The 24,157-nt window shown below is 44.5% G+C and overlaps 1 protein-coding gene across 1 annotated transcript in view; it reads left to right on the top strand.

The window, feature by feature from the left end:
* The window catches only part of KIF13B (kinesin family member 13B), a 195,181-nt gene that overhangs the window by 52,496 nt on the left and 118,528 nt on the right, over positions 1-24,157 (top strand). Inside the window, exons 3-9 of the mRNA XM_015406436.1 lie at positions 1,880-1,892; positions 3,402-3,462; positions 5,360-5,452; positions 9,624-9,804; positions 13,815-13,902; positions 17,903-18,037; positions 23,300-23,412. Coding sequence (XP_015261922.1) covers positions 1,880-1,892; positions 3,402-3,462; positions 5,360-5,452; positions 9,624-9,804; positions 13,815-13,902; positions 17,903-18,037; positions 23,300-23,412 — 684 coding nt within the window. The remainder of the gene's footprint in view (positions 1-1,879; positions 1,893-3,401; positions 3,463-5,359; positions 5,453-9,623; positions 9,805-13,814; positions 13,903-17,902; positions 18,038-23,299; positions 23,413-24,157) is intronic.

A 24,157-nucleotide genomic window follows, 5' to 3' on the forward strand; every position in this document is an offset into this window, starting at 1 on the left:
CCAGCAAGATTTCCAGGGTACAAGCTTCTGAGAGTCAAAGCTCCCTTCATCAAATCTGATAAAAGTTGCTTTGACTCTTGAAAGTTCATACTCTGGACATCTCGTTGGTCTTTAAGGTCCTATTGAACTCCAGTATTGATCTTCTACTGCACACCAACATGGCTGTGCACCTGGTACTGAAATAAGGGAGGGTGTATGTATCTCCAAGCCTCTTGGGTTGGCTTTCAAGGCAAGCTAAAAGTATACAAAGGCCATGGGTATGGTAGAGCAGAGAGCTGATTCTAGCCTCAGATTTTGGTACAAGGGCTATCAGCACCACTGCTTTGGACCAGTTCCTCAGCTGCTTATCTGAGCTGCATAAAGGGCTCTTTTTTAAGATGGTAAGGCAGTAAGGTAGGCTCTTCATCAGCCCTGGGACAGGCAACCGCGCAGCACAAAGCACAGCAGGATGTGATAAGGTTGCTGCTGCTGCTGCTGCTGCTGGGTCAAGTAACTGAGAACTGTTGTGGTGTAAAGGATGGTGTTTTGGATCTAGACAGAGAGAGGTGAGGTCAAATTCCATCCCTGTCACAAAACCTACTAGATGACCTTGAGCCAAATCTTGCTGTCAGCCCAACCTAGGGTCCCCAACTTTTTGAAGCTGTGGGCACCTTTGGAATTCTGTTATGGCGTGGTTGCCATGAAACACCTGCCGTAGGAAGCGGAACCAGCCACAAAATGGCTGCCACAGTGAAGATACTTGTGCTGTGGTGGCAGCTGCCGCCAAAGAGCCAGTTTGGTGTAGTGGTTAAGTGCGCGGACTCTAATCTGGGAGAACCGGGTTTGATTCCCCACTCCTCCACTTGCACCTGACTGGATGACCTTGGGCAAGCCATAACTCTGGCACAGCTGTTCTTGAAAAAGAGCAGTTTCTGTCAAGAGTTCTCTCAGCCCCACCTACCTCACAGGGTGTCTGTTGTGGGGAGGGGAAGGGAAAGGAGTTTATAAGCCGCTCTGAGACACCTTTGGGTAGTGAAGGGCGGGGTATAAATCCAATCTCTTCTCTTCTCTTCTTCTTCAAAGTGAAGTTTTTAAAAAATCCACAAGGGCAATCAGATCTCCAGTGACCAATGAGAACCCTTGCTGGTCAAAAACCCTACCTGACCCTGCCCGCTTTCTAAAAATATTTGGCGAGCACTGAGGATAGGTGTCTGTGGGCATTGTGTTGGGGACCCCAGCCTAACCTAATTCAAAGGGTGGTTATTGAGTGTGTTTCCCGGAAGGAACAGTCCACAGGTGCCCCCTTTGTTCAATTTGTTGTGCCATTTTGTGAAGCAGGCCCGGCCTGAGGGTAGACAAATGGTGGTGCGCCTCTGTCAGTATTAAAGTTCCTTTGATGCCTTGCTGGGAGATTGCTGGCATGGGGACAGCCCCACAGACAGCTGTTTGAGCTTCCCAGTCGGTGTGGCTGCTGAGCTTCACCAGAGGCTCCCGGACAAAGATTCTCTGTGGGCCCCAGTAACACCACCCAGACCCTTGATCAAAGCAGAGGAGCGAAAACAGCAATGAAAAGCAATATCAAGTTCAAGGAGAGCAGGAGGCAAAGAGGCAAGGTCACAAAACTGCAGAAGATTTTTTAAAAATGCCAAGGCAAAAAGGGTGTTGGCTTGTCACATAGGGCTTAGTAAACTCAGTGCCAGGTACCCCACTGCGGGGAGTTTTCCACATACAGAGCTGCAATTGGAAGGGTGTATTGGTGGAAGCGGCTAAGGCTGTTGTTTGATGTGTTTTAATGTATTTGCTTGTTTCTTTTGTCTTTGAAATTCATTGTGTGTTAACCAACTATTTTCTCTCTTCTTTTTCTTGCATGTTTGGGCTGTTTCCCCTCCTGGAACTGCAGGAGTCAACCAAAGGTAAAGAAATTTCACTCATGCTTTGTAGTCTGTGTGTGTTTGTGAAAAACTGTGATTGATTGGACTTTGGACACTGCACAAATATTTGTCACTCTTCCTTTTTAAATTCAATTTAAAAGCTCCTTTCTACTTAAAAAACCCCAGCATTGGCCGCCAAAACATGAGTCACAGGAACAAATGAGAAACCAGCTTTGAAGGCTGTGGATGAGAGGTTCTGTTCTGTATGTATGTGTAAAGCTTTCTCTCATATTTGCCCTATCCTGGATTGCATTGCTGTTTACCAACCTAGCCTTTTTTTCATTTCACAGTGGATATATGGAAGCCTATATATCTGCAGATATGTTGTTCGTTCATTCCTTTCTCCATAGGTCTTCATTTCTCCTTTAAGGGCAGCTTTGTATGTGGCTTTTGAACAACAACAAAACTCAGGCCTGAAATCAAACACAGCCTTGTGTGGTTAGGAAGACCAGTGTACTGTTACAGAACACACAAATATCTCCTTAAATATGGGGCAAGGGTATGAGAGGGTTCTATGCTGAATACATCTCTCAGCCCCCACAGTCAGCGTGCGTGCAGTCATACTTGGTCCCTTTCTCAGGGGACTTCCAAACAGAATTTGGAAGTAATTTAACCCCATTATCCAAATGTGCAGGTTACTGGACTGAGATTATTGGTTCTTGCCTGACCCAGAATACAGGAAACCATGGAGTGGGGTAGCCATTGAAACTGGCAGGCCCAGTCCAAATCTGGCCCTGGGTTTTTATGGGATAGATGGTGTGAGTCTTTTTAACCCTTAGTCGATTCAAAATTCATCCCCTGTAATGTTCTACAATGTCCCACAGGGGAACTGTGAACTGGCAGTTACCTATATAGGAGTATGTTTTTGTTGGTTCATTTATTTGTATCTGTGTTCAATGTTGTTGCTGTTGCAAGTTGCCTTGGATATTTTTATGAAGTGCTGTTCAGTATGCCAAATTTAGAGCCTTTATGTTGGCTTGGCTAAACGTCTTTCCCTCAAACATGTTCTGGGGTCGATTTAACAACATCCCTCCCCAGGAAAGACTCTGCAAATGTTCCAGCATGGCCCCAGACACAATCTTCCATATTATTCTGGACTGCCAGCTGCATACATCTTCACGTATGAAACTGTTACCCCTTTGGCCACACTTATTTACTAATAATCTTAAAACTGTGCAATATCTTCTTAACAATGTTAATACTGATACTACAATTATGGTTGCAGAATTCTTAGCCGAATCAGCCACACTTAGATACTGTCTTTTTACATAATACACATATTTTATTGTCTAAATTTACTTACTGGAATTCAATGTATCTTTTTAAATGTATTTATTATATACTACTACTATGCCATTAAAGGTGTCTGAATCTGAATCTCAGTACGCCAAATTATGTTGTCCTCCTGCTAATCAGAGCTTCTTATCTTCATTGTGGCTTCTTCTACTGGGTTTTTAAAAATAAGATGTGTCTTTGGTTATCTCTATGCAGGTGTTTGCCTACGATCACTGCTTCTGGTCGATAGATGAAACGGTCAAAGAAAAATATGCAGGTAGAATTATGGTGTCACTAAGAGTAACTCTGGGGTGAAATAGTATTGGTGATGCTGTAGGATGCTGTAGATGAGGTGATGTTGTCTTAGCTGTGTTCAGTCTTTTGAACTTAGGCGTGCTTCTCCACTTACAGATACATTACTCTGAGATTTTGACCCTACAAAAGAAACCTAAAGCCTTATGAATGATAGGCAAATGCAGTGAAGGATCCAGAGAATCTGGGGTGCCTCCTTAGGGTCAGTTCCATAATGGTGTATGAATATCATTCTTTGTGTCAGCAGGGCTTAGTAGGTCCAACCTAGGGCTGCCAGGTCCCCTGGGAGGGCGGAGGCTCCCCCGCTCAAAGGGCACCCAATCCGCCGGTCTGGATCAGGCTGGCGGGGGGAACCCTGCCCCCAAAGTGCACGGTTCGGGCCGACGTGCCCGGCGCAATGACATCACCTGGAGGTAACATCATCGCGCCGGGCATGTCACTGGCTGACGCTCTAGCAATCAGCCTGAAAACTCTCCCCCGCTTTTAAGGGTAAGTGACTTGGCAACCTTAGTCCAACCTAAGCACGATGCAGAGATCTATGTTACTTCCCAGTGTATTTTTAAAACAAAATCTAAAGGCACTTAGAAAGATTTCTAAACAAGCAGAACAGCAGAGGTTGCAAGAACCTGCTTAACCCTTTCCCCACAGGTCAAAATCATGCTCCCTAAAACACTTCGTTTCCACAAGGGAGAAAATATGGGATCTTGTTATCCCCTACAGGTAGAAATGAATCTGGAGGATGGGGCATGATATTGGCAAGAAGAACAGCAGGATAGAGAAGATTACATATATATCTCCTCCCAACCTTCAGTTTCATTCTGTGCTTCCCCCTGCAACCACCCCACCCCCATGTCTGCAGTCACATGACTGGGAACTTTGACTGCAGGGTGTGCTGATGGGCAGAGGTTCCTGCTTCTCACTGCTGTTCAAGCAAACCTTGTATCTGCCACTATCTGTATATTCATGTGTGTTTTGTTTTCAAAACGTTCGTAGTGCCAAGTAAAAGAAAACCAGATGCTTCCTATGAAGAAGAGGAAGTGGTCTTTAAGCATCTTGCTGGCTTTGTATAGGAAGGCTCTCATTACAGTTATCTGTAATCCAAGGTGGATTTGGGCCAGGGAAGGCTGCAGCTCAGTGGTGGAACATCTGCTTTGCTTGCAGAAGATCCTAAATTCCAGCCCCATCATCTATAGTGTTTTATTTAAAACAAACAAACAAAAGGTAGCAGGTGAAAGACTTTTATTTCAGACCCTGGAAAGCCACTGCCAATCAGGGTGGACAACACAGACTTTAACAGACCAGTGGGTCTGACTCAGTGTAGAGAAGCTTCATATGACCTGGGTTCAAATTCTTTCACATCCATGCAGGTCATTGAGTGACCTTTGATCTGTCAACTCTGCTCAGTTTGATCTGCCTTAACGTACAGGGTTATAGTGGGGTACTAATCAAATAATCCCCATGGGTTCCTTGGAGGAACGGTGGTATACAAACACGCTAAATTAACATTACTTTAGATGTGCAAAGTATCATGCACGTCTTAGCCTTCCTCTAGGCTAGAGCTTTGTTCTACAATCCTAAATTTACTCACAGCCTTGTTGTGATCCTTAATGTGTCGGTGTAGATGTGGAGTAATTCAAAAGGGGGCTATTAGAGTCTTTGGTGAAGTCAAGATGAGTATCTGCTCTGCGGTTTCCGTCCTTAAAGGCTTCATTTGTTTTGGATTCACATGAAAGACATTAATGTTTTCAGATGGTGCTGCATGGTGTAGTGTTTGAAGTTGTTGAAGGGGCTTATCAAAGGAATTTTATGCCTTCACCCTACCCCCCACCCCAATAATTTGAATCTTCTTGTTCTAATTTTAGGCCAAGATGTTGTTTTCAAGTGCCTTGGAGAGAACATTCTCCAGAATGCCTTTGAAGGCTACAATGCATGTATCTTTGCCTATGGGCAGACTGGTAAGCCATTGTAGGGTGGAAGCTAGAAAGTAAAAATTGCCAGTTATGCACATGACATGTTTGTTAGACCTTGCCTCTTCTTAAAACAGTGGATAAAAGAAATGTGGGTGTGAATTTGACATAAAGATAGGCAGCTGAGGAGGAGCTGATTTTGATCTATAAAGCCCTTAAGTAGCTTTGGGACCATAACATTTACATGCCAAAGAATGGATAAAATTGGTGCCTTAACAATTCCATCCATGTGCCATATTCTGCCTGGCCGCCTTGTTCAGCCATCTTGCCATTTAAAGTCTCAATGGGGACTCTGTCCATTGCTTTGCTAAGCACAACAGTGCACTCAGCTTTTAAGGTATATTCACAGAGTGGAGCTGCAGTGGCTCAAGTGGTTAAGACGCTGAACTGCAGGCTGTGGAAGGTCAGTAGTTCAGCAGTTCGAGACCCGAGTTGCCGCATGATGGAGTGAGCTCCTGTCTCTAGTTCCAGCTCCTGCCAATCTAGCAGTTCGAAAGCAAGAAATTGCAAGTAGATAAATAGGTACCACTTCGGTGGGAAGGTAACAGCATTCCGTGCGCCTTGGTGTTTAGTTATGCCGGCCACATGACCACGGGAACGTCTTCGGACAGCGCTGGCTCTTTGGCTTGGAAATGGAGATGAGCACTGCAACCCTAGAGTCGAACCAGACTGGCTTTATATTCACAGACCCTTAGTGGTCTCTATCCCAGAATTGTACATTAATAATAATAAGCATGGTACTTTATTTTTATCCTGCCTTTCTTCCTTTATGGAACAAGGCAGCTTTCATAGGATTCTCAGGAAGTCTCCCATTGTGGGGCACTGAGGAGACCCAGAACTACTGAGCTTCAGTCAAGGTTGCGGCATCAGATGCCTTCAGAACACACCCAGAGCCAATTCAAGGGTGGCCCTACCTTCATTGTGGGAGGTCAACTTTGGTGATGATTATCCTTGTGATCATGATGTCAGAATTCCTTGTAGTCCAGCAATGGGTACAGAGCAAGAGGTATGACTGATCTTACACAATCGCACCCATTCTGCAGTCACTCCATTGGCTGCCCAACAGTTACTGGGTTCAATTCAAGGTACTGGCTGTTGCATACAAAGCCCTTTACAGCCCTGGAGCATAGTATCTGCAGGACTACTTCTCCTGTTCTCCCCTATGACAGCTTTGCTTCTGCAGGGCTGTGCGGTTTCGTGGCTGTCAGCATTCAGTTGTCACCTCCTGCACCACTCTAGCTGTCTAGTGGAAACTTGCAAAGGCTGAAACTGAACCAGTGCTCTCATTTGGCTCTACTGCAGAACATCTGACGAGAATATAGATTGATATATTGAGGGTTTTCTAAGGTCTGGCCAAGCAATTGGTGTAAAAAGTGGGGCAGAACTGAAATTTGCCATATTTCAGTTATTCAGAACTGTCGTGTTATTCAGTATTCAGAACTGAAATTTGTCATGTTCATACATTTATAGTGGCATGCAACCCAAAAAACTTTCAGTAGCTGAGGTCTGGCTTATATTTTCACTTGGTTGGCTGAATTGTATGGATTTGACAAACCATGGTTTGTGATCAGGAGGGAAACTAGAAACAACAACCATGGCTTGAAGCAGGTTAGCAGCTATGGTTCGTACTACCTATGTTCTGGTGTGGTGCCTGAGCAATAGTGTACAGTCATTCTTCTTCCAAAGGCCACAGCACAAAGAGATTGAAACATTGAACAACTAGACAATGAAGGCAGGTAAGCAGCTCTAAACCATGGTTTGCAGAGTGATGAACATTCCAAATGATGGATATTCGGTTCTAAACTATGGCTAGATGCTCCCTAGCTCACTTTCGTTCAATGTCACCTCAAAATTCATCTGCACCATGAAATCTGTGGTACAATCCCTTAGCCCCCCCCCCAAAAAAACCCTAAGCCTAAATACATCTAAATGAAATGGATGCATATTTTTCCTCCTCTGTTTTTCTTCCCTCCATTATGGCAAATTTTGGAATTGTAAGCTCCTTGGGGCAGGAACCAGTCACCTCGTTTTCTGGGAAGTGCCATCTACATTGATGGAATTCTACAAAAAATAAAAGAGCAAATCATGTTTTGACATAATTCTGGAAAGAGAGATCTCTCTTAATAAGCCTATTCCTAGCATTCCATTGCAAAAGAGACCACCAAGGAAGACCCTACAGAGGAAGGCAATGGCAAACTACCTCCGCTTCTCACTTGCCTTGAAGATCCCTTGCAGGGGTCTCCATAAGGCAGCTGCAACTTTACACACACTTTACATACACAACATTCCATTGCACTTTGGAGGGACCAAGAAAACGGTTCAGGAAAGGGCTGAATGGAAGTGGGCAGTAGTGTCCGCCTGAAGACTATCCCAGCACTTGCTGTATATGTATGTTTCCATTAATTCCTATTGTGAAAGGTCAAGGGCTACCTTTCTCAGAGCCTGAAGGCTGGGGTTAGTTTGAGATAGCAGTGGGTAGTATCATCCTCGGAAGAGCAGTCCTGGCCTGTCCTTTGCTCCACTTGTGGTAATAGCATTACTGGGTGGTAGTGGTGGGACGAGGATATGGTAGAAGAAGAGCTCTCCACCAGGTCAGTGTCCCATTTACCACAAAGGCTATTGCTGTTGTCATATATGGACCAAAAGGGATGTGGTAGTGGGTATAAACTATTGGTTGTTTCCTTCTGTAGGATAGTTATGGTCAGGGCTATTTTTGGACAGGAACGCATAGGAATGGAGTTCCGGCTGGCTTCAGAGTTGGCCATGCCCACTCTTCATGTGTGGCTACAGAGGGAAGGCCTGGAGAGCGGCCCCCCTAGTTACTCCAAGGCGGGCAGGCCAGAGGGGGCCCTGGAAAGATCGGGGAGGCATTTAAAAGTCCAAGGGCCGACTTGCCTGGGCTTCCTGCAGCTGCGGGGCACCTGGGCAAGCCAAGAGAAGGCATGGGGTGTGGCCTAATATGCTAATGCGCTGTGCTATCAGGGGTGTGGCCTAATATGCTAATGAGTTTCTGATATTGTGTATGGCCTATTATGCTAATGAGCTCCTGCTGGGCTTTTTCTACAAAAAAAGCCCTGGTTATGGTGATCACTGCTAAATCTAGTGCTTTTTGAGTGGCTGCTGTTATGTTATGGAATAGCTTTCCTGGATGTTTCTGCTTTGTTAAAATCAGAGGTCATTTGGGGGGGATTGCGGGGGATCGCAGTTCCCCCGGATGAGGTACGGGGGGCGGGGCACATGACGAAGCCCCGCCCCCTGCTTCCGGCCGCCCCGCTTCCGGCCCTCGTTCAGCCAGGAGGAGGCAGGAGAAGAGGGAGGGTAAGTTGCTTCCTCCCTGCCTCTCCCCACCCCTGCCTGCCTGGGGCCAGGGAGGGCCTTCGCGGGGCTTCCTTGCACTCCCGCCGGCCGGGACCATTGGGGGCGGTGTGTGTGGCCTTATGACACACTTCCGGTGATGTCAGGGGGTGTGGCCTTATGACACACTTCCGGTGATGTCAAAGGGTGTGGCCTTATGACACACTTCCGGTGATGTCAGGGAGTGTGGCATATGCTAATGAGTTATGCTAATGAGTTCCCCTAGCTCTTTTTAAAATTCCTCAAGATTTGGAACTCCCTTTCCCTTCCCCCCCACCCCTAAAATCGACAATAGGCCTTCAGAATGATAAAAATTAGTGGGAGGCTCTGAGCTGTGGGATGATACTCAGAGATGCGGCAAAGTATTACCGATATTCTGCTGCCCAAGTGCTTTCCCACACTGCAGATGAACATCTTCTGCATGCACTGTTCCTGTCCTTGGGTTAAGTGCACCTTTAATGGAAGAGTATGAGGCTGCAGATTAGATGGTCCTCGCTCAGTTTGAGATGCCTTGGGTCATTACGACAGTTTACTTGCTCTCTGGAGAAGGGAAATGTACAAATCAGTGCCTTAATGTCTATGACAAGGATGTACCTTTTGTTCTGGTGCTTTCCCCATAAATTCAAAACAATCTGATGCATCTCTCACCTTAATTATTGAGTGCTCCTTTCCTGTGTAATTAGGAAAAATCATTATAAGGCACCCCCTAAAAAGAAAAAAGAAAAAAACTTTGTCCTATGGTTTGTCTCCTCTCCTACCTTCTCCTACATAGCCTTCCTAAGTATCTTCTGTCCCATTTATGCAGGGTCTGGAAAATCATACACGATGATGGGCACGGCGGACCAGCCTGGATTAATCCCTCGGCTCTGCAGCACCCTATTCGAGAGAGCCCAGAAAGAGGAAAATGAAGAACAGAGTTTCAAAGTGGAAGTGTCCTACATGGAAATCTACAATGAGAAAGTCAGGGATCTTCTGGACCCAAAGGGGTAAGGGGGAACCTGTGCCAAGAATGAAGTCTATTGGCAACCTAGTAAAAACTTGGTCACTTTAAGGAAAGGGAATTCTGCCTCTCCTCCTATGAGCCGAATTAATCCACCACTCTCCAAATCAAAACAAGCACTCATTTTAGAGGGAGGAGCCATGGCTCAGTGGTAGAGCATCTGCTTTGTATGCAGAAGGTCCCAGGTTCAATCCCCAGCGTCTAGCAACCGATTGACTGACCTGCCAGGAAGCAGCTGTCAGAGTCCCAAGTCAATCAAGCTCAACAACGTTCCTTGATAAAGGTGCAGTTTATTGAGAAAGGTATTCAGGTCATCATACGACACACTTTGTGTCAGAAATGGGGGGTAGGTGGGAATACGGACTATTATACCCAATTTATACAGGCCCCCCGATAGACGCAGACCAATAAGGAGGAGCAAGCAAGCGCGCTCACAGAAAACGGCCCTCAGCTCTCAGTGGGAAAAAGCTGTGCTGCCGAACATGGCTTCAAGACCACAGGAGAGATAAAGGGAAGAAACCTGGAGTGCATTCCAGGAGGAGGAGGGAGGGCAGCGGAGGGAAGGCGGGGGAGCGGGGAGAACACAGCCCAAACCATGGCGGCATCAGCCAACAGCAGCATTCCTTCATTTTCCCTATATAATATTTTAAAGTGTATAGCTTGAGGCTGTTGCCTGATAGAAATAATTCTGTGTTCTGTTAGCACGGCTCAATAGCACAAAAACATTTTAATTCTGTTGCTTTAGTATTTTTTTTACTTTATTTTTTAATTCTTTGTGGGGGGGTGTTGTATGACTGATTTACTTGTGCTGGGGTGGAGCAGTGTCAAAGTAGAATCCTATTAGGATTTCTTGGCTAATAGGATGATACATAATTTTAAGACTTTTGTTCATTGTATTGATTTAATTTGATTGATGGACAGTGTTGACATGAAGGCAGCCTTCCAGAGGAAGACTTTTTGTTAGAGGTGATTCCTCTACGAGTTTGATACAATCTAAACTTTTTTTTTTTTTGCTCAGAGAGAGATTCCCATTCAGATTAACTAGGTAACTCAAAGTATTTGTACGTGCCCTAACCTAGATGGCCCAGACTAGCCCGATCTCCTCAGATCTTGGAAGCCTAGGCAGGGCTGGCCCTGGTTGGTACTTGGGTGGGAGACCACCAGGGAAGTCCACAGTCATGACGGAGAGGCTGGCCGTGGCAAACCACCTCTGGATGTCTCTTGCCTTGAAAACCCTACAGGGTCTCCAGAAGTCAGCCGCAACTTGACAGGCACATTCTACCACCACCACCATTTGTATGTAAATTATAAGCTTAATGATGCTAGTTGCATTAATGAGAACCTTTGCCAGATATTCTTATTTGTTGTTTAGCTGTACTGCAGATGCTCATGCTTTATTTACCAAATACCAACAGACCAAACATTTTGATTCACCTGGCCTCTGAGATCGATTTGTTATCTCAGCTTGAAAGCTTTTTCTAAGGAACAGGCAGATTTTAAACTCGTTTCATATTAACGCTAATTGGAAATAGTTTGCTAATGCTTGCAAACGCCAATCTTAGGGATCAACTTCAGTCTAAATGGCATCAGACAAATATAAAAAGATCAGATTGTGCTCTGTGCTCTGTTTTCTTACAGCCTGTATTAGGGAAAGATTTGACCCTCAAGGACAACATACAAACGTAGTATTTAAAGAAGAATTATCTAAGGCTGTGTTCTTCCGCACCTCCTCTTAATTTTTTATACTAATCACGTTATGATTTCTTTAAAAGATATTAATACTGTGGTCCACAATATACAGCATTTACTCCTCTGCAGGACTCTTCCCCCCCTTCAAAGGTGTGCTGTCAAAAAAGGGGATCGTCTTACATTTGCATAAGAGTTAGTTTTGTCTCCTATTGGGGTGTGTGTGTGTATAGTATCTTTTTATGGGGATCATCTTACATTCAGAGTTGCCTTCCTTTTGAGTAACTACGGTATTGGGTGACCTAAATTTTTCTTACAGGAATGAACGTTTGCAGATTAATTTCCAAAAAAATGCATTCTTGTTAAAAATCTTCTCTGGTACACTTTGCAATAGAGGAACAATCCAGGGGAACTTACTGAAGAATTTGTGCCTGGGGTTTCTGTTCATCTTGTTAATAGTGGGAGCTAAGATCATGTTTTTGATCAGACAGCTGAGTATGCTGAAGCTGCCTTTGTACAGAGTCATTGCATTCAGGGCTGGCACTGGGGGCGGGTGGGCATCACTAGGCAGACGTATTGATCTGAGGGCCTCAGAAGGTCCCCAACTCACCAAGGCCCAGCAGCCAACCTCTCCTCATCTACTGTACTGTGTAATGGTGGAAGGGCTGGGCCACTGCTCACTTTGCTGCTGAGTCTTCCTGCAAGACAGTGGTGTCTGCTGCTCCTCACCACTTGTTGGATAAGAACATAAGAGACGCCAATGTTGGATCAGGCCAAAGGCCCATCCAGTCCAACACTCTGTGTCACACAGTGGCCAGAAATACCAGGTGCCATCAGGAGGTCCACCAGTGGGGCCAGGACACTAGGAGCCCTCCCACTGTTGACCCCCCCCCCCAAGCACCAAGAAGACAGAGCATCACTTGCCCCGGAGCCCCTATCTATACCTTGTGGCTAATAGCCACTGATGGACCTCTGCTCCATATGCCTATCTAATTCCCTTTTGAAGCCGTCCATGCTTGTAGCCGCCACCACCTCCTGTAGCAGTGAATTCCATGTGTTAATCACTCTTTGGGTGAAGAAGTACTTCCTTTTATCCGTTCTAACCCGACCGACCCTACCTGCTCTATCCCATGCATAATCTAATAAACCTCGATCATGTCACCCCTCAGTCGTCGTCGTCTCCAAGCTAAAGAGCCCTAAGCGCTTTAACCTTTCCTCATAGGGAAAGTGTTCCAACCCTTTTATCATTCGAGTGATGGTGGAACCAAGCCATAACAACTGCTGGCCCCTGATTTCTGTGTCTGCTGAATGAGGAGGGGACAAGCAGGGTGGAGGAATATGGTGATGCACTTGGAAGGAAGGACAAGAAGAATCTTGACCAGTAGACTGTGTTTCTCCCCATCACATTTGATGCATTGCAGTTCACAAGACAATGTGTGGGCATTTTAGTTCATTCCAACCATTCTTATTTTCAAGACCAAATCACAGAGTTCATCTTATGTGATATTGAAACATGGTGCCCTAGATGCTGTGCAGAGTAAGTTCTATAGGGTTGCCTTAAATATTTCCCTCAATATGCTTGCAATACTTCTCAGTGTGTAAGTAGAAGATAATGTTCTTGCATTTTGAGGATCTGGTGGGGCATTCCATTGATTTTGAAACTTAATTGAAAACCTTGCTGATTCCTACAGCGTTCCCCCAAGTAGGAAACACTGTCCTACTCCAGATTTATCAAGAGGTTTGAACTTGAGCTTTTGGCGCGCAGGGATTAATTCAGAAAAAGAAACTTCTGTCAATTTGACAACCTTTTCCATTCTGTTTTTTTCTTCTTATTTTTATCCACTTGGCCTGTTACTAAACATAATTTACCCTCCTTTTTAATCCTGATAACAGTTGCCTTAACAGACTTCAGACTTGGCAAAATCTTAAATTATTCACCCTGTTGTTAGTATTCAAAGGAATTTATGATCTGTATTTTGTTCATCTTTTCCACCACCACTTTTTGTGTTCTGTGTTGTATGCTGGGCAGCCTGAATTACTTTATCTTATTTTAAACTTATTTTTTAAATTATTTTATTAATAATCAATGCATAAAAACACAACAAAAACAATTGTAAACAATCCAACATAGAAATATAACTGGAGGCTATACACCCTTTCAGGTCCCATGAACTTTGATAGGAGAGATGTAAGCATAGGTGCATTGAACCAACTGAAATCAATGAAACTTACCTTGGTCAGGTTCAAGCTCAACATTTGTGTATGTGATTTAAAGAGTAACCTCTTGTTCTCTCTGTGTTTCCCAAACAGGAGCCGTCAGTCTTTAAAAGTCAGAGAACACAATGTCTATGGGCCGTATGTAGATGGGCTTTCAAAACTAGCTGTTGCCAGCTACAAGGTAAAGAAATACCTGGCTGTTTTGAATATCGGTATCATGTGGGTATCTTCTATCACAAGAGTAATTTAACCAGGCCCCTCTCACCCATAACTACCCTCAGTAGGTATAATTACCAGGCTTATGAACCCCTCTCCTCCCCCCCCCCGACTTACACAGAGGCAGGAGCTTCAGTGTCCTTAGTCCCTGAGAATATAAGGAGCTGCCATTATGGGCTCTCTAGACAAAGAGCTGTACCACTTCAGCCTGCAGGTAAGGGTTTGCATGTCGGAATACTCCCTGATTGTAAGCAAAACCCTCTGCAACTGCTAAAAAGATGTCAAGGAGAAGAGTTCTAGCCTAGCCTGCTGAGCATGTGTAGAAGTGGGGTACAGAAGCAAGCAACCCCCTTCCTCCTGAGTCTGTATAGTTCTGAGACAGTTCGACAAGGCGATCATCAGTTGGTCTAGTACGGCTTGTTTGTCAGACCATTATTAGTCTGTCTGGCCTCCTCACGCTGTGTGTTTGCTTGGCTGTCAGTGGATCTTCAGGAGCCCAAGCAGAGGTCTTTTTTGTTGAGCTTCACTGGAGATGTCAGACAGGGGTTGATCTTGGACCTTCTGCATACGGAGCTTATGCTGTTACCACTGAGCTGTGGCAAGGCCCCCGGCCATCAGAAGGCTTTGCATTTCTCTGTTCTGATGTTCTTGTGGATGTGATGCCACCTCTTAACAATTCCCTTGAGGTCATGAGCTGCACTTCAGGATATCTTGAAATATTTATCGGCAGCCCTGTTCTGTATAAACCATGCAAAACTGAGTTCCACTATTATGCCCCCCATCTCCCAGTTCAGTCATTGCCTCTGGCATGTAAAACCAGCATTAAAAAAAAAAAAGCCCCCCCCCCCCCCGTTCCTTTAGGGCTAAGTAATATTACTCATAGATGCAACAAACATGAAATTGAGCAAGCTTCAGAGGACGGCTGAGGACAGGAGGGCCTGGCGTGATCTGGTCCATGGGGTCGTGAAGAGTCAGACTCGACTGTGCAACTGAACAACAACAAATATTACTCTGTAGAAGGAGAAGACTGAAGGAGTCCTCGAATGTTTTCAGACTTCTTCCTAGAAAAAGAAAATCTTGCAAAACCGGCTTAGCAAGTAAACATGCCAAGCCTTCTGCAAAAATGTTAATGATAACATTGATTGCATAAGAACAGGTAGGGGGGGAGGGACACTGGCCTGCTGTATTTCCATCATTGCTGTAGGAAATCGGGTGTATGCATCAATAGGCAGTTAATGGCATTTTGCTGAAATACATCTCTTCCACCTTTAAGAATAGCGATGAGTAAGCAGTTGCTTTCTAGGCAATAGGATAAGAGCTGCCTCGCTTCCAAGGCTTTTGTAAGGAAAAGGAAAATGTGTGTGAAGGACTTTGAACAGCTGACACTTGGTGTAACTGCTGCTGCTTTTAATAATGATAGTAATAAATTGTATAGAGGATTCCAGGTTAATTTCCCTGTTTCTCCCTTTAAGGGATCTTAGGGAACAGGGCTGGGAAAGATCTTTCCCTGAGGCTCTGGACTAGGTGGACTTGTGATCTGATTCAAAGCAAGTTGTTCAATGAATGGTCAGGAAGATGCTTTGGTAAAGGGATAAGGGCTGTGTGGACTGTAGCACTGTGTACAGTCTGTCGCTGTAAGCATGCTTCCACTGTGTAATTTCTGCATCATTTAGCATGTCATGTTTAAATGCGTATGCTTTGTTTCAGCTCTGTGTCAGATTTCTCCTTGTTTTCAGATTTAGTAATAAAGAGCTGGCAGGGGTCTCCGGGGTCATCTAGTCCAACCCCCTGCGCAATGCAGGAAATTCACAACTACCCCCCCACTCCCCCAGTGACCCCTGCTCTATGCCCAGAGGAAGGCAAAACCCTTCAGGATCCCTGGGCTAATTTGGCCTGGAGGAAAGCTCATTCCTGACCCCAAAGTGGCAATCTCCATTACCCCAGGCATATAAGAAAGGAGTCGAGCACTGACTCATCCCTTCCTGCCCTCTCCCTCATGATCTGCCTAAGTTCTGCCTAAACCTCTGCGATCCAAACCCTATTGCATTGTTTGTTGGATGTCCTATCCTGTTGACTGTATTTGTCTTATACTGTGTAATCTGCCTTGAGTCTCAGTGATAAAGGTGGACTATAAATAACGTAAATAAATAAAATTTTAACTAGAATAAAAAAACCACTGTCTATTTGCCCTCATAACGATCTCTTAAATGGCTAGCTGAATCGGTTCAGAGAGAGACGGCTCCTTCCTTTCAAGTCAGCCTTATTCCTGCATCCCCAGACCTCTGTGTGATATTTGGGCTTCCTTATGACACAGCTTGACTTAGAATTTGGTTGGGGGACCCCCGGTACCATTCCTTATACGGACTCAGCAAATGAGTGAAATGCAAAAATCTCAGCTCCTTTTCAGAGGGTTCAAATGGTAGCTTTACAACCTGAAACTTTGACAGCAAGCTGAGTCCATTGATTTGTGGCAAAAGTGTTTTTCTTTGCTGTGAATAAACGTTTTGTTTAGCCAGCCAGCTTGACGGAAATAGGAGGAGGAATCTACAGCTTTCTCTGCCTGCCCAAGCACACTCAAGGGCAAGCGGAGGGATGACGTCAAGGCAAGCTGCTACTTACACGGAGCAGTAGTGGTTTTCTATGCTGCCTTAAAGTGGCATTGTCCAGCAGTGGATGTGCCGTCTTTTGTTGATGGTGCTTCTTCCTAGCACGCTAGTTTCAGGCCGCTAGTTTCAGGCCTCCTCTGTTCCTCTCCTGTCTTGAAAACCCTATGAGGTTGCCATAAGTTGATTGTGACTTGAGGGCACTTTCCACCACCGATCCTTACACGGCAACCTTGTGAGGTAGACAAAATATTATAATTCCCCAAATAGCAGTTAGGGCAGCAGAGACAGAGAGAGAGAGAGAGAGAGAGAGAGAGAGAGAGAGAGAGAGATGCCTAAAGCAAACCAGGGGCTCCATGATTTGTAGCTCAGTTCCTGAGCCATTATCTTCTGTCTGTAATCCTAAAGATGCTTTCCTGGGAGTGAGTCCTGTTGAATAACATGGGACTTAGTTCTGATTAAACCTGTTTACGATTGATCCCTTAATCACTTCCCAGGATTTGCATTTAACCTCTACAAATTTCCTTTCCTTTCCTTTCCTTTTTTCCTCCTGATCATGCATGCACTCTCTCCATGTAATATCAATCAGCCTCCTCATATGGGAAGAAGATAGCTAAAGGCACAATCTAGATGCTTCTTCTGGAGCAGAATTTCCCCATCTCCCCCCCCCCCAGTTTTTACAAATTTGTTCTGTGCCTCTTTAGAGTCCTGCTCAAGGCAACTACAATTAAAAACCACAACCTAAAAACATAAAGCCATTGGACATTGAACAGCAGAAATACAGTCCATAAAACAGAAGCATTTTAATGTGTCTTAACTGTTCTCCAGACATAAAAGGGTCTTCTTGGAGACTTTGAGGGGTTGAGTTCAGTATTTTAAAAGCCTGTGATGTTCTTGTTTACCATCATCCTCTCTCCCTACCCCCACCTTGGTCCCCTTCTTGAGTTTGTTGCACTAGGATGCTTTTAAAGGCTGTGGACCCCATCTGAACAATACACTGCCGAGAGCTCTTTAGGATGAGGCAGAATGTAAATCTAAATGTATTTGATTTCTTCCCTTACAAACAGAGGGGGGGGTTGGGGGGGGGAAGGTGGCACCAGGTATGTAATTCATTTCAATTAGGGCTGAAGCCTGTAATTGACCAGTTGAGAAACCGCTGTTATAGAGATCTCCACTGCTGCTGAAGATCTCAAAAATGCACATAAAGTAGAAAATAAGGTGTTTTGCCTTGGTGTAATGTGTGAAACGGCATCAGGCATTAGGGTATTGTTCCTCAAATTTAATCTAAATCTGATTGATGGGTAATAACTGGTGGTAATTTGCAGGTTATTAAAAAAACCTTTCTTCTTGATTTCACTCTAGGACATAGAGTCCCTGATGTCTGAAGGCAACAAATCTCGGACAGTCGCTGCAACCAACATGAACGAAGAGAGTAGTCGGTCCCACGCAGTTTTCAAGATCATCCTCACACACACTTTGTACGATGTAAAGTCAGGGGTGAGTGAATTCTTGAATTCTGCACCTGGGAACAAGGACTGGCACCTCCAGGGCTTATTGCTTCCTCCAAGATGTGTTTTACACTATGGATTTATTCCTTTTTATTGTGAAACTAGCTCTTATGAGACTAAAAATTACCCTTTGGTGCCAGAACAGATTTAGATTCTCCTAAAAGACCCAGAAGTAATTGAGAGCATACTGGAGCAAAGATTCCATGTGTCTTACTAACAGGCCAGGCTAAACTGTGGTGAGCATTTGCACCCCAGGGTAATTTGGTGTTTGTGTCATCCTCGCCAAATGGTAAGGAAACGTTTACATGTTGTTGAGGAATTGTGGTAGAAATGGCTACAGAAGCTGTTTTCTGTCCTCCCCAGTTTGGGTCCTGCTGAGTGTTGTTGCTCAGCAGGACTCAGAAAGACAAACCGTGCGCACAGAGCATCTCCTTAGGTGCAGCAGCAACATCTGGCCTAGGGATTGCTTCCAAGAAACAATTTGCTTACATGCCAGGGGTAAAGAAAAAGGGACCCTTGCACTCAGTTGATTCTCTGTCAGGAAGCAGCAGCAGCAGCTGTCGAAATGATCAGATGTCACTTCCTTGAGAGCACCGTGACCATTGGGATGCTCAGCATGGAGGACTTCGTATTATCTGAACGAGGCGTAACTGGTCCTTCTTCAAACAGTAGAAGCCTGCTTATGAAACTACCATATGCTGGATGAGAGTGTTGGATTAGGTAGCCCTGTGCTGTCCCTCCTGATCAGGAGCAGTTCTCCAGGGTCTTTGGCAGAGGGTCCTTTCCCAGTCATACTACCTGGAAGCTTTTTAATTGGAGATGTTCTGAGCAGTAAATCTAGTAGCTGTTTTTAGTCTGTTGCTGCAAAATTAAACACCAGCAGTACTGTAAACATCCATGGGGTTATAACAGCTAGATTCGAGTCCAGCAGCACCTTAGAGACTGATATTTTCAGAGTATGAGCTTTGTAGAGTCAGCTTTGATTCTCGAAAGCTTATAGCCCCGAAATCTCGTCGGTCTCTAGCTGTTCTACCACAGACCAACACAGATACCCTCTGAAACTGTCTTCTTAGGAGGTATATTTTTATATATATATTAGCAACAGAATATATATTATTATTATTAGCAACAGAATTAGCAACAGCAATATATTATTAGCAACAGAAAAGTGACAGATGGGAGACGTTACAAATAGAATGCGGCTAGTAACAATAGCCCATCAGAGAGAAGTCAGTCTATTCAGAGTGGGTGAGGATCACTCCCAGCCGCAGATAGATGGGTAGAGCAGGATACGTTGGAGTATACAAGGTCTATAGTGCATCTGTATGAAGAGGATCAGAAAATCATCCTATGGGGGACAGCTGAAGGAATCTACTTAGCATAGGTAGATTAGGGACTTCCCACAGTTTCAAATTATGTCCCTCCTGTCTCCTGATTGGCTCCTTTGGGAGACTTCCTTCTCTAGCGGAGCTTCCTTGCTGTTGTTCCTCCTTCAGCACTTAGGGTAGATGGTTAAGGTTCTCTTTCTTCTATGTTCTATCAAAATTCGTTCTTTAGAGAAACCTACTTATTTTTCTTTTAACAGTTGGTGCTCCACTTCCTTGCGTATTTAAACTCTGCCAACAGGATTCTCATAGAATCAGATCAAATCAAGGAAGGCGCTGTGGGAGAGATAAGCAGAACTAATTAAGAACCATTAAGGGGTGGGTCCATGCTGAGAAGGGGTGGGTCCATGCTGAGCTACTAGTGTCTGTAGTGAGTGAGAAAATCCAAGTCCCTGTTTAAGCCTGGTGCAGAGATAGTATGAAATCTCTTGATGAATCCTTATTCAGTATTTTCACATTGGATTCTCTCCTTGCAGGTCTTTTGTTAAGAGAACATTAACCTTTAGTCCAGATTTTTATTTATTTACTATATTTATAGTCCACATTTCTCATTGATACAAGTTTAGTCAGTGCGTTCAATAGGATGAGACAGCTATAGGATGAGACATTGGTTTGGTGTAGTGGTTAAGTGCGCGGACTCTAATCTGGTAGAGCCAGGTTTGATTCCCCACTCCTCCACTTGCACCTTGGGTCAGTCACAAGCTCTGGCACAGCTGTCCTTGAAAAAGAGCAGTTTGTGTCAGAGTTCTCTCAGCCCCATCCACCTCACAGGGTGTCTGTTGTGGGGAGGGGAAGGGAAAGGAGTTTGTAAGCCGCTCTGAGACTCCAAGTGAAGGGCAGGGTATAAATCCAATCTCCTCCTCCTCCTCCTGTTCTTCTTCTTCCTCTTCCTCTTCTTCCTCTTCTTCCTCTTCTTCCTCTTCCTCTTCTTCCTCTTCCTTTTCTTCCTCTTCCTCTTCCTCCTCTTCCTCTTCTTCCTCTTCCTCTTCCTCCTCTTCCTCCTCTTCCTCCTCTTCCTCTTCTTCCTCTTCCTCTTCTTCCTCTTCCTCTTCTTCCTCTTCCTCTTCTTCCTCTTCCTCTTCCTCTTCTTCTTCTTCTTCTTCTTCTTCTTCTTCTTCTTCTTAGCAGTGTTAATAGAACTAGAATCACTGCAGTCTGGAACAAAGCATAAAGTATTAGGCTATGCTGAACAATGCAGAAAATAGTATTACCTCAGTAGAAAAGAATGCAGTGAGCTCCAGATAATGTATACAGCAGGATAATATGTAAAGCTGTCTTGAAAGGGATCTTTGACTCTGGAAAGCTTTTACCTCAGAAGATCTTGTTGGTCTCTGAGGTGCGACTGGACTCGAATCTAGCAAACGGATGTACATGAAGGGCATCTGACTCTTGAAAGCTCATGCTGGAATAAATGTTGTTAGCCTGTAAGGTGCCACTGACCTGTTTGATTTGTCAAAGGTAAACTGTTCTGTGTTATGTCTCATTCTCCCCTTCCCATTTCATTCCTACCTCCAAAGAGGAAAAGTAGAGTGTCCTGTTTATATTTTCCCAGGAGCAGGTTGATAATTGAATTCTTGGCTGTTCATTATCTTTACACTTTGAACAGCCTTTATTAACCGAATGGCAGTTTGTAAGCTTGAAAAATGAAATAGAAACCTAAACGGCTTTGGCATTCAGCACATGGTGTTTCTATGACTTGTCTGATCATTCCTGCCAAGTAGACCCACGCCTCCTCTTTCAAGCACTCCAGACTAATGTGGACTCTCCCAGCAGAAATTTTCACAGAGCCCAGTGAGAACCCTGCAGGATTCATGATGCAGGAAGCAGTGAACTTCTAGGATAAATGTACACCCATTTATTGTAACAGGAAATTTTGCAAGCAGTGACCTACTTCAGTCGATGCCTGCAAAGGCACGTGGCACAGCCCACTAGTTGGGGGGACACCAAACGTTGTAGGTTTTCAGTGCTGAAAACTTGGTCTCCAAGTGCTTTCCAAGCAAAGCGTTTCTGTTTGGACAGTTTCCGAAAGTGACATTTGTAACTTAAGGTGATTAATGTTTTCCCCCCTTCTTAGCTAGCTTGTGGGTTTAGGCTGCTTTGGTATGTATTTGAGAGATTGGTGTTCTGAAACTTTGATCATTATTTTGTCTCCTTGGTCCACAGAAGGCAATACATTATTAAGAGCAGCAGCCTGAGGCCAGGGTTTGATAGGAGCCCTTGTCATCTTGTACTTAGTATGAATATTAAGCCAAATGGTGGTTAAAACGTTCAAATAAAAATAATACTTTAAACATAGTAGTTGACCAGTGTTTGGACAGTCAGATGTTCAAGCGAAGTTGATGATGATACCATGGAGCAATCACCTGGCTCTTGCAGAGATTTTAATCCCCCAATATGCATCTCCCATGTAGTTTAAAACATACTGTTGGTTTGTGTGATCGCACAGTAATCATTTTCTTTGGGCTAATGGGTAATGTAAAAAAAAGCTGTTTCTACATTTTAATTTTTTTGGCGAGTATTTGTGTATTTGTGTGTGTGCTTGGAAGTCATGGTTGACTTCTGGCGACCTCTAGTGGGGCTCAGACGTTTCAGAGAGGCGGCTTATTATCGCCTGCCTCTGCATCTCAGCCCTGGTATTCCTTGGAGGTCTCCCTTCGAAGTACTTGCCAGGGTCTTGCCAGGATCTGACAAGATCAGGCTTGCCTGGGCTATCCAGGTCAGGGTGTTATTTGTACATGTAGAAGTCAAAAACTTATTTTAGAATTTGGAGTACAGTAGATATATACATTACTACTTCCGTGTCTTTTATTTTGGTGTAAAGGTAGGTAAAACACTGAAAAATGTGGCTGTGTGAACTGACTGTAGCAAAGCCTTGTGCCTGCTCTGTTTGACTTCTATTGAATACCTGAAAAATTCTGACACGTCGGCCTCCCATACACATTTTCTGTATATAATATTCAATGCTTTAATCTTTCTTTCTATCTGAATCTTTATTTCTACTGGAACTCAGGGCCCCCAGTGAAATTAGTGTGCAGTAGATTCAGGACAGACAAAAGACAGTACTTCATAATATATGTAATTAACTTCTAGAACTTCCTGGCATGGGATGTAGTGATGGCTATTAGCTTAGATGGCTTTAAACAGCAATAATTCAAATGGTTGCAGGATAGGGCCATCAGTGGATATTAATCTGATAGTTCAGTGGGGCTTCCATGTTTGGAGGTAGTATGCCTCTGAATGCTAGTTACTTGGGGGAGGCAGTAGCTGAACATTACCTAGTGAGCTTCACGGCAGAGGGGAGATGTGGACACAGGTCTTGTAATCTCTAACCACTAAACCACGTTGATTCTGTAAGACTGCAAAGATCTATCCTTTTTGCCTAAGGGACCGAGTTGTCTCTTTCCTCCATTTATTTTTCTGAGCGCAGCCAGCACTCTCTGCTTCCAAACTAGAAACGGTATAAACTGGTGGTCCCCAGTATAGTGCATTCCAGTGTGTTTCCTGGTACCCACTTGCTGCTTGACTTCTACAGATAAAAGGCAAAGGATCTTGAATGATACAGCACAACAAAACAGAATATTTAGTGGATTATCTCAAGTGCACGTGTAAAATCATTAGCGTTTATCAATTAAAACGCTAAAGAAACAGAATGATCACTCTCTACCGGTTAACCATCCCAGCAGATGTATGACAGCTGTAGTATAAAGGAAGCCTTGCTCCTGTGGCAGCCATTTTGTGGTGCTGCCCACTACCCTTTCTTCCAGAAGTGCCCCAGGCTCAGCTGAGTTGGGCACCCTTGAGGTAAAATGTGTTAAATATGAGTGGATGGGACCTGCCTATGACAGCACCTCTCTTTCCTTCCACAGACATCTGGTGAAAAAGTGGGCAAGCTGAGCCTGGTTGACTTAGCAGGCAGTGAAAGAGCGACAAAGACGGGAGCCGCAGGAGACAGGCTGAAGGAAGGAAGCAACATCAACAAGTAAAGTTTTCTTTATAATGAATGAAATGTTTTCCAGTTATCCCTAATAATGCCTGTGCCCTGGTATCCTTCATGCATTCAGCGTAAGAACCATGGCAAATGAGAACCAGACTAGGCCTAGTGAGGTGGCTATGTGAAGAAGAAGAAGAAGAGATTGGATTTATACCCCGCCCTTCACTACCCAAAGAAGTCTCAGAGCAGCTTACAAACTCCTTTCCCTTCCCCTCCCCACAACAGACACCCTGTGAGGTAGGTGGGGCTGAGAGAGCTCTTGACAGAAAATGCTCTTTTTCAAGAACAGTTGTGCCAGAACTATGGCTTGCCCAAGGTCATCCAGCCAGGTGCAAATGGAGGAGTGGGAAATCAACCCGGTTCTCCCAGATTAGAGTCTATGCACTTAAGCACTACACCAAACTGGCACTACACCAAACTGGCTATATGGCTGTTCACATATAAAGGAGAGGCTGAGGGATTGGGATTTGGCTTTATCTAATGACTTGCATACAGGAAATTCCAGATCCAGTCCTGGCATCTCCAGTGAAAAAGGTTTTTAGGTTTCTTAATCTTTGGAGAACCCATCTCTCTTTCAAGTTGACAGCAGTGGACCAATGGCCGGTAAGAAGGCAGCTTTGAATGCTGTCGTGTGGGTATGAGTTTTAACATAAAATGGGACATGAAAGTGAGAAGAGTTGAACTATTTCATGGTTCCCTTTCAGAAACAGTGACTACTGTTTCATAACTCATA

The sequence above is a fragment of the Gekko japonicus genome, unplaced genomic scaffold (genome assembly GCF_001447785.1).
Source record: "Gekko japonicus isolate JY-2015 unplaced genomic scaffold, Gekko_japonicus_V1.1 scaffold7, whole genome shotgun sequence".
NCBI lineage: Eukaryota > Metazoa > Chordata > Lepidosauria > Squamata > Gekkonidae > Gekko > Gekko japonicus.